The 12785-nt window shown below is 38.2% G+C and overlaps 1 protein-coding gene across 5 annotated transcripts in view; it reads right to left on the bottom strand.

Annotated features, from left to right (window-relative positions):
- LOC124141191 (serine/threonine-protein kinase MARK1-like) overlaps positions 1 to 9876 on the bottom strand; it is a 267102-nt gene extending 257226 nt beyond the window's left edge. For all 5 annotated transcript variants that reach the window (XM_046509131.2, XM_046509137.2, XM_046509145.2 and 2 more), the window contains exon 1: positions 9164 to 9876. In XM_046509131.2, coding sequence (XP_046365087.1) covers positions 9164 to 9274 — 111 coding nt within the window. In that variant the 5' untranslated portion in view covers positions 9275 to 9876. The remainder of the gene's footprint in view (positions 1 to 9163) is intronic.
- Between the last annotated feature and the right edge of the window lie 2909 nt (positions 9877 to 12785).

Below are 12785 nucleotides of genomic sequence, written 5' to 3'. Positions count from 1 at the left end.
AATATCAACGTTGCGTTTGGTATTAATCTGATAAAAAATATATTGGATATAACAAGTTAATTTCATAATGGCAAATGCTTCTGACCGGTGCCAATGACAACAAAAACTGCCAGGCAAAAGTGAGTGAGTGAATTGGGTTTAACGCCGCTTTTTAACAGTATTCTAGTTATATCCCCGCGTGTCAGCTTAATGTGGGAGGAAAGCCTGAAGTGATGTAGGTCTCAGACGTTTACCACTTCGGTGAAACCCACAAGCATGGGTATGGTGCTGACAAACCTAGAAACATAATCGGGGCAAACCGGGATTCGAACCCACAATCATAGTATTCTGGCATGCCCAAGGGATGCAACTCTGCACAGCGAATCGCTGCACCTTAGACAACCCCGCCAGGCAAAAGAAAGTATACACCTTTGTTTGATGGCACTTAAAAATTAAACAAAAAATGAACGTTTTTTCAATGGCGATGTGTTTGATACAAGTATCACAGTTGTATTTTGGACCTCAAAATTGTGGTTTCAGTGATGGTTTCAGCCCTGTAATGTTGAAAAAGTTTCTAATTTGTTGGTCATATCTAATTTTCAAGTGCATTCTTTCTTTTGTATTATGACTAGGCAACTACAACTAGCTTTATATAATCCACATATTCTTTGGATCTTTAATTCATTGGAAAATTGCAAATTCTACCAAAAAAAGTGCCAGTGCCATCCTCCGGTTGCCGTTCCCTGATCATCCGAAAATGCTTTCCTATCAAACTCAATATTATTTGACTCAAATTCATCTGTGGTACATTCCAGCAGGCTGAACAAATCAGACAAGGGTCCTTTAATAACATTAGTGATGCAATAAAATGAGGCAAATGTTACTCAGTCATCATACATTCAGTCTGCCCAACAACCCAGCAGTGAGTTCCATAAAACCATCAGTTATGCCATCAAGTAGGTTGCACTAATAAGCAGTAACTTTGGAGTATCATCTTGACTTCAATACCATGCCCTTCTGATATTTGCATTGTTATTGACACAAGACAAACACAAACACATCATACTATTATATAGTCATTAGCATGCATGGCTATCAAAACTACCAAATCATATTATGCAAAGCACCTGCTAAGTGCACCTTGTAAATTGCATGCAATTGACAAGCCATGTAAATTTTCTGCAATTGACGCAAAATGTCCACCATGTGCAAATAAACATGAAACATAACACTATTCCAATTTCCGTTTCCTGACAATGACAATTGATAAACTGATCTTTGATAAAGTGGTCTTTGATAAATTGATCTATGATAAAGTTTCCTTTGATAAATTACACCAGCATTAAGGTGGTAGTTTTGTTTCTGGATTGTCAAGATCTATTTCCTCTGCAGGAACAATAGGAAAAGGAGAACAAGTTCACTGGGAAATTGTAATTACTGTCTTTAAGACAACATTGGAAATCCTTTGACAAAATCTTTAATGCAAGAACTAAACAGTTCCCATAAAATTACCTGTACAAAAATAAAAGGCTCCTTCCAGGCCAATCAATGATTCTGAAACTTTGAAGTGGAACCATTGCCATATAGTTTTACAGGCTGATTATGAACGACAAATGATTCTGTAGACAATAGAAAATGCATCTTTGGGTCTTTTTCACATGGTTGATGATGTTATATAGAAGTAATTTGTTCTTCAAAGAAAAAAAACTTTTCAAAGATGGCTGTATTGCTGATTGACATAGACATGATTAGATATGGTATTTAGGATCAGGTTTAGCAATTTGTGTAGGGGTTACTCATAATTAGTGATTTGATTAGAAAAGTGTTTATATTTCATTACTCAATATAAATTGCTGCTCAAAAGTGACATTCTAATTTATATATATGCTGAAAAAGCAATGATTAAAATGTAACAAATTTTATATTTGCAATAACACTTTCTTAGTAAAGTACAGATTCTCATATATTTTTGGGTTGAGTCCCATTTGGGATTCAAACCCACACTGCCAGAATGAGGCACCTAATTGCCAGCACACAAAGTCAGCGATCTAACCCACTCAGCCACCTAGGCGTCCAAAGAATGAAAGTCTGACAACTGGTTATCTAGATAACGTTCTTTGTGTATCCCTTATGGGTGCCTCACTCTGGCAGTGTGGGTTTGAATCCCGAACGGGACTCAACCCAAAAGGGTACAAGAACGTGTACTTTACTAAGAAAGTGTAATCACAAAATAACATTTGTTACATTTGACTACTTTTTAAATGGCATTGTGTCTTCAATGATTAAAATGGATTTTTCCATGAAAATATATTGCTCAAACTCCAGGGTTTTTCTAATAAATAAATACCTCTTCATGTATTTCATGGATGAGTGAGTGAGTGAGTGAGTGAGTGAGTTAGTTGGGTTTTTAACGCCGCTTTTAACAGTATTCCAGTTATAACACGGCGTGTCAGCTTAATGTGGGAGGAAAGCCCGAAGTGATGCAGGTCTCAGACATTTATCACTTAGGTGAAACCCACGAGCACGGGTATGGTGCTGACAGACCTAGAAACATAATTTGGGATTCGAACCCACAATCATAGGTTTCTGGTGTGCCCAAGGGACTCAACTCTGCACAGCGAATCGTGGCGCCTTAGACGACTGGGCCACCCATGCCCCCTTCAAGGATGAGTATAATCCTTACTATTAGTGGAACAATCCACATAAACAAATCAAAATTTGTGTCAGCGAAACATTAACTTTCAATTTGGAAAATTAAGTTCAAGTATCCAGGTCATTGCTATTTTACATACCACAGGAAGCAATGTAATCTGTAACATACAATTACCTACATGTATATAATTTGAATTTCCTTCCTGATGAACTTGCTACCCCTATTTTATCCTGCAACCTTTCTCCCTATCTTTCTGACCCACGCTCATTTGGCCACAACTACTTCCAAATTGGTCTTGATAACAGTGCTAAGCTAGGTAAACAGTCAAATGACAAGAGCAGTAGAAATGACATTCATATGTGTCACAATGTTTTTATTTCATGTTATTTTTTCTCTGACTTTAGTGTTATAATGATGATGTATTCTGCAAAAGCCATTCGGTACAGTATACAGTTGAAACTACTTGTTCTGTTTGTGAAAATATTTTATATGAAGAAAGTGTACATTTATTAACTGTTTGATTTCAAGCCTATCACTGATGAGTTTAGAAGGATATTTATTTGCAAGTTCTTTTGCGTGTTAAAATATTATGCAGCTATTTGATATGACGATCACTGAAAGAACTTCAAAGAATAAACTGACCTGAGGTCCTGAAGAACATGTTGGCACATTCTACACTGTTGCTATGCACAACATGTTGTCAATTTGGCACATTCTACACTGTTGCTATGCACAACATGTTGTCAATTTGGCACATTCTACACTGTTGCTATGCACAACATGTTGTCAATTTGGCACATTCTACACTGTTGCTATGCACAACATGTTGTCAATTTGGCACATTCTACACTGTTACTATGAAAGAATGGTGGCAATTTGGCACATTCTACACTGTTACTATGAAAGAATGGTGGCAATTTGGCACATTCTACACTGCTACTATGAAAGAATGGTGGCAATTTGGCACATTCTACACTGCTACTGTGAAAGACTGGTGGCAATTTGGCACATTCTACACTGTTACTATGAAAGACTGGTGGCAATTTGGCACACTCTACACTGCTACTATGAAAGACTGGTGGCAATTTGGCACATTCTACACTGTTATTTTATAGAACATGTTTGCAATTTGGCACATAATACCCTTTTACCATGTACAACATGTTTGCAATCTGGCACATTAAACCCTTTTGCGAGTAGAACAGGTTGGCAATCTGGCACATTATACCCTATAACAAAGCTGAACAAGTTGTTAATTTTGCACATATACACTGTAACTCTATGGTAATGCATAACGTTGGTAATTCATAAAATTCTAAAATTTTACTTTGTCTTAATTATTTAGATTACTAAACAGGGGCAGTACAGCATACCTGACCACTATCTTCTCCTACAGGGGAACACACTGCAGTACTATAGTGCAGCACATTAGACCACTACCTTCTCCTACAAGGGAACACACTGCCATACTATAGAGCAGCACATTAGACCACTACCTTTCCCCTACAGGGGAACACACTGCAGTACTATAGTGCAGCACATTAGACCACTATCTTCTCCTACAGGGGAACACACTGCCATACTATAGAGCAGCACATTAGACCACTACCTTCTCCTACACAGGAATACACTACAGTACTAGAATGCAGCATATCAGACCACTATCTTCTCCTACAGGGGAACACACTGCCATACTATAGAGCAGCACATTAGACCACTACCTTCTCCTACACAGGAATACACTACAGTACTAGAATGCAGCATATCAGACCACTATCTTCTCCTACAGGGGAACACACTGCCATACCATAGAGCAGCACATTAGACCACTACCTTCTCCTACACAGGAACACACTACAGTACTAGAATGCAGCATATCAGACCACTATCTTCTCCTACAGGGGAACACACTGCAGTACTATAGTGCAGCACATTAGACCACTACCTTCTCCTACAGGGGAACACATTACAGTACTATAGTGTAGCACATTAGACCACTACCTTCTACACAGGAACACACTGCAGTGCTATAGTGCAGCACATTAGACCACTATCTTCTCCTACAGGGGAACACACTACAGTACTATAGTGTAGCATATCAGACCACTACCTTCTCTTACAGGGGAACATATTACAGTACTATAGTGTAGCACATCAGACCACTACCTTGTCCTACACAGGAACACACTTCAGTACTATAGTGCAGCACATTAGACCACTACCTTCTCCTACAGGGGAACACATTACAGTACTATAGTGCAGCACATTAGACCACTACCTTCTCCTACACAGGAACACACTACATATAGTGTAGCACATTAGACCACTACCTTCTCCTACACAGGAACACACTACAGTACTATAGTGCAGCACATCAGACCACTACCTGCAAATGGGGTAGTCAGAAATGATATCTGGCAGATTCCACAACAAAATAATCAATATCCCCTTTGCTCATCAGAGATTAGAACATATAAAGCATATGATGTTAATACACCAACATATGTTACATCTGTCACATGGCATATCTATCCTGTATCCATAGTCTCTCACCAGCTGTGACGCTGTTCTGACTTGCCTGAGGACGAAATATTCGTTTAGAATTTACAAATTAAACTGAGACAATGGATCCACATTGTTCTTGTGATCAATTCAACAATGCCCAAAATAGTACATCAATTTTATCTGACGCAGGCATGGTGTACATACAAAGATGAGACAATGAATACTTACTTTTTTGTACATTGTGTGAATGGTGGATGCTACCTATAGGACATGACATGTGTACTCTTGTTTTGTGAACACCTGGTGTCATCACTGATCTTCAGTGGTCCATACATATAATTTTCACAGCTATTTTGCACTTTATGCCAAATGGAATCTGTTTCGGTGGATAATCAAGACTGGTTATTCTCTTACATTGACATTATTTATTCAATATGGACTGTAGATTCAAGTGACTCAAAAAATTATATTCAACAAATGGTCATTTTGTTGTATCATAAGCATTATTTTGCAACATTTAAGGGATGTGGACTCACTAACATCATCAAATTTGTGGAATGAGTGAGTTAGGGTTTAATGCAACATTGTGAACACAACATTTCAGTCAGTGATGAAGTGTTGGAGCCTGGAAGCATCAGTACAGACACCTCACCGATCATAATCAGGGTACATCGGGTATTTGAAACCAACCAATAGAAGATCATGGTATGGCGTAGGGTTTCTAGTATTCAAAGTGAGATGTGATGCCTCAGACCCCTGAGGTATGCATTCTCTGACAACGAAAAAGGAAAGACAAGGTTTACACTTCATGGTTGCTGCATGAATGATCATTTTTGCAACTATATAACAAAAGGTCGAAAACATCTGGAACATATTTCAGTAAAAAGTGGAACTTACACCAGAAACATCAGTTCCAACCTAATCATGATGTTTGATTAATCAAAATAATTAAATCTCATTCACAAAAACAGTGCAATCATAACGCTTGATTGGGTCAAGACAATAGCATCATTGTGGATCATTGTCACATCTGTATGCTTGTACATACTTGAAGAACTGCCCTTAATGATGATTCTCTTCCTGCTCTCAAACACAAAAAGGTCACTTCAAGAACAAAAAAATTAAAACACTGACTAGCCCTTAAAGTGAGTGAGTGAGTATGTTTCTTAAATCCAATATTCCAGGAACATCACGGTGGGGGACACCAGAAATGGGCTTCACACATTGTAGCCATGTGGGGAATCAAACCTGGGCCTTAGGCTTGAAGAGTGAACGCTTTAAACACTTGGCTACCCCATCATCCCTAAACACAAAGTGTTAAAACTTAATGTTACTGGTTGTTTTGAAACTATAAAAAAAAGGGTTTGATAAAACTATATGTAAAGGGACCATTAATGGATTATTATTGTGGGCTATTATTCTTATTGTAAGATAATGTTCACATGGTTTTTTTAACAATTTACTTGCCCTTGCATGTGTTTGTGATGGGTGCCACCAGTCGGGCTGGATATGCTCACTTATTTGATAGTGATTCGTACACACAGGCTTATGATAAAGTCTGAATAGCAAAATGGAGTCTTCTTTTAGCATAGTGTTCTTATGATTATGGGGGCGGTTGGGTAGCCTAGTGGTTAAAGGGTTTGCTCTTCACGCCGAAGACCCGGGTTCGATTGCCGACATGGGTACAATGTGTGAAGCCCATTTCTGGTGTCCCCCGCCGTGATATTGCTGGAATATTCCTAAAAGCGGCGTAAAACCGTACTCACTCACTCACATGATTATGGCAAGGGTTTTGTTGTTATAAATTTTATATGTTTATATAAATGCTACAGCCATCGATGGTCCACATTCATATTCTCATCTTGCCTGAGGTTCATTCACATGGACATTCTTCCTGCGTTCACTGTTGGGTCAGATACAGACTGATGCAAAGATTTAACAAACAAAAAAAGGATATTTGAAAGAATGACAAATAGCAACATCACAACACAAGAGCATGTCAGTGCAATACCAATGATTAACAACAATAAATATGAATTTGAAACAAATGACAAATAATCAAATCAGCATCTCTTCATAATCACCTTCATAAACTCCATTAATACTGTGCCCTAATGCAGAGACTATAATAACTCTCAACCAAGCCTCCTCCTATGATTAATGGTGACTGTTTTAACATTAGAATCTCGAACCAAAAAGGTTGGAAATATATATACACAACCTTATCAAACAGAAACCTCTGATTTCCATCCAGACTTTCCACATCAACAAGTATCTAGATTATGAACATACAGTATTAGTAATTTGTTTCAAACCTTGTTCAGATGGTAAGGTTGAATGAACTCAAAAAAGCATTTTCCGCTGTTTGTGAATGGTGAATGGATGGGGATTTCAAATGATATGTTAGAATTTTCAAATGACATGATAGTATTCTACTTATATGCATCTTTTGTCATTAGATATTGATAAGTAATATCCCCAACTTTATTAATAAGTGCATATCATATAATTGTACATATATCGCACAACCCGTTAACATGTATATCAGTAGGTATGAGTCCACATAATCTTATAATGAGGAACAGATACTTCATTCCCTTAATTGCAGTCATTACTTGTGTATTGTAAAACGAAATTATTAATGTTGATTATTGTGAGATAAGAGACATATTTCCACACTAAATTGATCTTAATTGTGTAATGGTTTGTTGTTTTAATGATAAATGGTTTGTTGATCTAGTGTCTAGTAAAAGTGTGTTTTGATTGGAAATTAGGTACAGGTGTGAAATGTACATGATTGTGTACATTGCAATTAGGCTCTTAAAATGGGTATTATTTTTAAGCAAGGAGCATACAATAGGCAACAATCTGTTGACACTTTTAACTGTGGACACAGTTACTTATGTTGATAGCAATTGAAAATGATTACTGTCAAAACAACCCAATCTTGAACTAATGACAACTTCAAATGATTGAATAACCTTTTGTAGCAAGTCTCAAAACACATGAAAATCAGAACATTTGGAGCAGTTGTCAGCCATGTTTGAATAGCCTCTTGTCAAATTAAATGCCTGGGGGGTAAATGCGTGTTAATTTAGCTAGGTTCAAATAAACAGTTAAAATAAGTGCATAATGAGTAATGTTGTCACTCATTTCTATCAGACATATTGATGAGATTCACAACCAATTCATCTTATCTTTCATATCTAAATTGTTTTCAATATTTTAATTGATGAATTCCATGTGTTATAAACATGTTAATCAAAATGTGAGTCAAAGTTCAACTTAATATGAAAAACTATTTTATGAAACTCTGTTCACAAATTCTATAATATGGTGGAACAGAAACTTGATCAACCTGCATTCACGTGTATAGTATGTTGGTTTGTTATCAATAATACACAAAATAAACACGCAGTAGACACTGAGTATTTTCCACTGACAAACATGCACCTGTGCCACAATGTGCATTTCTGGATTATTCATCCCGAAGTAGGTCATTGGAATAGCCGCGAAAGCATCACCGTTGTCACACGAGCGATAGCTTATAATCATTGAAGTGAGGCATATCATTCTCAGAAATTACGTTTTACTAGCAACATCGTTCAGAATTACCATTCCGCTTTGCTAATACGATTCTACAGTGTCAAATGACATCATCGCTTGAAACCACTTGTATGTAGAACCACTTGTGGCTAAGAGGCGAACCTGAAGCTCGACTGAATACATCGTTCTATTATACACCCAATCGAGGAAAACAAGACGATAAAATAAACAAAAAGGTGATATAATATCTGACAAAGCTCCCATCGCAGATGAGATTAAAGATCTAAGGGGATCTGCGTATCACAGAACTGGTACCACATCGCCAAATGCCAAACCCACCTCTCTTGGATATACACAACGCACAAAATGAGAGAGGTGGGTGAATTGTACCACAGTGAGTCAATATTTCCATGTCCGGAAGGAAAAGGGGATGAATGATATAAATGATACAAATTCCGGTACACAACATTAATTTTTTACCTTGCATTCCGTTACACTGTGTGTTGCCAGTTCCACCCGTGCAAAGTTGCCTTTGCCCAGGGTCTGACCGTTCATAACATATCTTCCAATGCATTGAATTTTTTTCCCCATTGCTGTCTATACTATTCGTGAATGTCTCCTCTCCATCCTGAATATTGCCCGCTTGTCATCATCGCCGGCAGGATTTCATAATATCCCCGGGACTCCAGTACACATGATCATATAACAGAGTAATATCTCAATACTTCCCAGTGCACGCTACATTATGGCGGCTCGGATCCCTTCGAAGACTCGCCTGCTTGTACTGGACCGAGAGTTGATAGCGACAGGATCCGATCGTACTGCAGCAACAGTCTGTCAATCGCGGTATCATTCCATCAGACGCAGAGAACACAATTCACAGGAAGGTTGAAACACGGCAGAAAGCGACATCCATTTGGTGGGTCCATGTCATAACTCCGGTCGTTACTGTAGTAGGAAACCGTCAGTGCCAAGCGAATACAGTGCAAACCCACTACCCATTGGTCCGCTTACCTAAATGTATCCACATATCAAATATAATTGCAAACGCGAAACAATCCACCAACAATACGTATTTGCTGCAATTAACATCGGAGACCAGAAGCTCTGTTTATTTACTATACTTGTCCATTATTTTAATTCATACCGCACGTGCAAACATAAATTTCCACCAATGCCACCGTGCCAACGAACCTCCAGTCCCACCATCATTAACTGGTCACATGATGCCGATCTTTATGAAATATTTATTCGCACGCCCTCGGCCAGGTCACGTGATGTCCCGGCTGCCATGGCAACCTCGAATCAAAGACAAATCGATGCGTATGGCATCGATCTCCGTTGGGTTAGGCAGGCCCTGGCTCCAGCGCTGGCTGTGGCGAGATGGAGGACGACATAGGCTCAAAAAGCGAATATCTACGCATATGCAAATATATACTCAATTTACAAATTGTCGTAACAATACCGGGTCATCATACTCGAGCTGACGGTAAAGGAAATATACATCAATGGCCATGATGCCACTAACAATGTACTGAAGCGGGGCTGGGAACGGTCTATAGAGTTTTAATTGATGTGGTTACAGGATGGTGTTGCGTGTCTCAGTTTTCTTCTTGCACTCTCGGGGTCAGATTGGATTCAGAGGTCATCTGCATTGTTGGTAAACTAGATTTGCTTGAAATACGACAACCAGGGCTGTCCATGGCCATTCAAAGAAGCATGGTGCCAAAGGGTCTCAAAGACTTCTCGAGGAAAATCATTTTTTTCCTTATATAGCACATATTTTATCACTTGTAAGGAGCAATTAAAGTCTTTTTTCCAACCAAATCAACCGTGGCGCGGCTCATTGACCTACTTTCCGAGCTGAAACATCTGTCAACCGTTATAATGACCCTTATTAAATCTTACAATTCTATGTCGGTCATTGTTGAAACGTATATCAATATTTTACGATATTATTTATTCAATCAATATTTTACAGCATGGCCCCCTTTATACTACGGTGGTTCTGTCATAGATTACATAACAATGTAGCTGACTAAGGCCCCGTCTCTGGGAACAATTGCTCATTTCGATATAATTGCTTCATTAATCAGCGTGTCTTCATGAATGGCCCTATTGGACATTTGTACAGGCCCTTGATCACGTTCAAACCAACTGTGATTATTAAGGGATCCCGAGTAGAGACATTGTTGAAAATGAATGACGTGAATTGTACGTCGTTATGACGTTTACCATCGGTTTTGGTATTTCACGGAAGGAAACCAAGGAATGGTTCCTCTTGGGGGAGATAATAAAGGCATTGTTTTGTTGTACTTTTAGCGTACAGTGCATGAATTATCGACTTTGACAATATGAGATAATGTTCGTGCACGGAGTAATGTCAAGATGGCGTTACACTCGTAATGGTATTAATGGATCTCAATGAACCATGCTTGAATTTACTTGAATGAAATTTATTTCATGTATTTTCTTTTTAAAGATATGTGAATAGAGATCGATTTCAGCTGAACAACCATTGTCATTACAGGTCGGATTCGTTATGGTAATTCTGATCGTGATAATCTGTGCAGACAGAGTTTCTGGAATATCTGCCATTTGGACCTATATTTTTTCTTGGTCCAAAACGGTAGTGATCACTTTGTTGTAACGAGGCAGTAAATACTTTGGTCAAACCAGGCAGTCTATGATTTGGTGAACCCATGAAGTAAATACTTTATGAACCGAGGCAGTAAATACTTTATGAACCCAGGCAGTAAATACTTTGGTGAACCCAGGCAGTAAATACTTTATTGAACCAAAGCAGTAAATACTTTGGTGAACCAAGGCAGTAAATACTTTGGTGAACCCAGGCAGTAAATTCTTTATTGAACCCAGGCAGTAAATACTTTGGTGAACCAAGGCAGTAAATACTTTGGTGAACCAAGGAAGTAAATACTTTATTGAACCCAGGCAGTAAATACTTTGGTGAACCAAGGCAGTAAATACTTTGGTGAACCCAGGCAGTATATGATTTGGTGAACCCAGCGTAAATACATTATTGAACCCAGGCAGTAAATACTTTATTGAACCAGAGCAGTAAATTCTTTATTGAACCCAGGCTGTAAATACTTTGGTGAACACATGAAGTAAATACTTTGGTGAACCCAGGCAGTATATGATTTGGTGAACCCAGCGTAAATACATTATTGAACCCAGGCAGTAAATACTTTATTGAACCAGAGCAGTAAATACTTTATTGAACCCAGGCTGTAAATACTTTGGTGAACACATGAAGTAAATACTTTGGTGAACCCAGGCAGTATATGATTTGGTGAACCCAGCGTAAATACATTATTGAACCCAGGCAGTAAATACTTTATTGAACCAAAGCAGTAAATACTTTATTGAACCCAGGCTGTAAATACTTTGGTGAACACATGAAGTAAATACTTTGGTGAACCCAGGCAGTCTATGATTTGGTGAACCCAGCGTAAATACATTATTGAACCCAGGCAGTAAATACTTTATTGAACCAAAGCAGTAAATACTTTATAGAAACCAGACAGTAAATACTTTGGTGAACACATGAAGTAAATACTTTGGTGAGCCCAGGCAGTATATGATTTGGTGAACCCAGGCAGTAAATACATTATTGAACCCAGGCAGTAAATACTTTATTGAACCAAAGCAGTAAATACTTTATTGAACCCAGACAGTAAATACTTTGGTGAACCAAGGGAGGAAATACTTTGGTGAACCCAGGCAGTATATGATTTGGTGAACCCAGTGTAAATACATTATTGAACCCAGGCAGTAAATACTTTATTGAACCCAGGCAGTAAATACTTTATTGAACCAAAGCAGTAAATACTTCATTGAACCCAGGCAGTAAATACTTTGGTGAACCCAGGCAGTAAATACTTTGGTGAACCCAGGCAGTAAATACTTTATTGAACCAAAGCAGTAAATACTTTGGTCAAACCAGACAGTAAATACTTTGGTGAACCCATGAAATAAATACTTTGGTGAACCCAGGCAGTATATGATTTGGTGAACCTACACAGTGAATGCGTTGGCAAAACCAGGCCATAAATACTTTGATAAAACCAACGAGTTAATA

Source organism: Haliotis rufescens, unplaced genomic scaffold (genome assembly GCF_023055435.1).
Source record: "Haliotis rufescens isolate VD_foot unplaced genomic scaffold, xgHalRufe1.0.p SCAF_2, whole genome shotgun sequence".
Lineage (NCBI taxonomy): Eukaryota > Metazoa > Mollusca > Gastropoda > Lepetellida > Haliotidae > Haliotis > Haliotis rufescens.
This window is presented reverse-complemented; position numbering and strand designations above follow the sequence as displayed.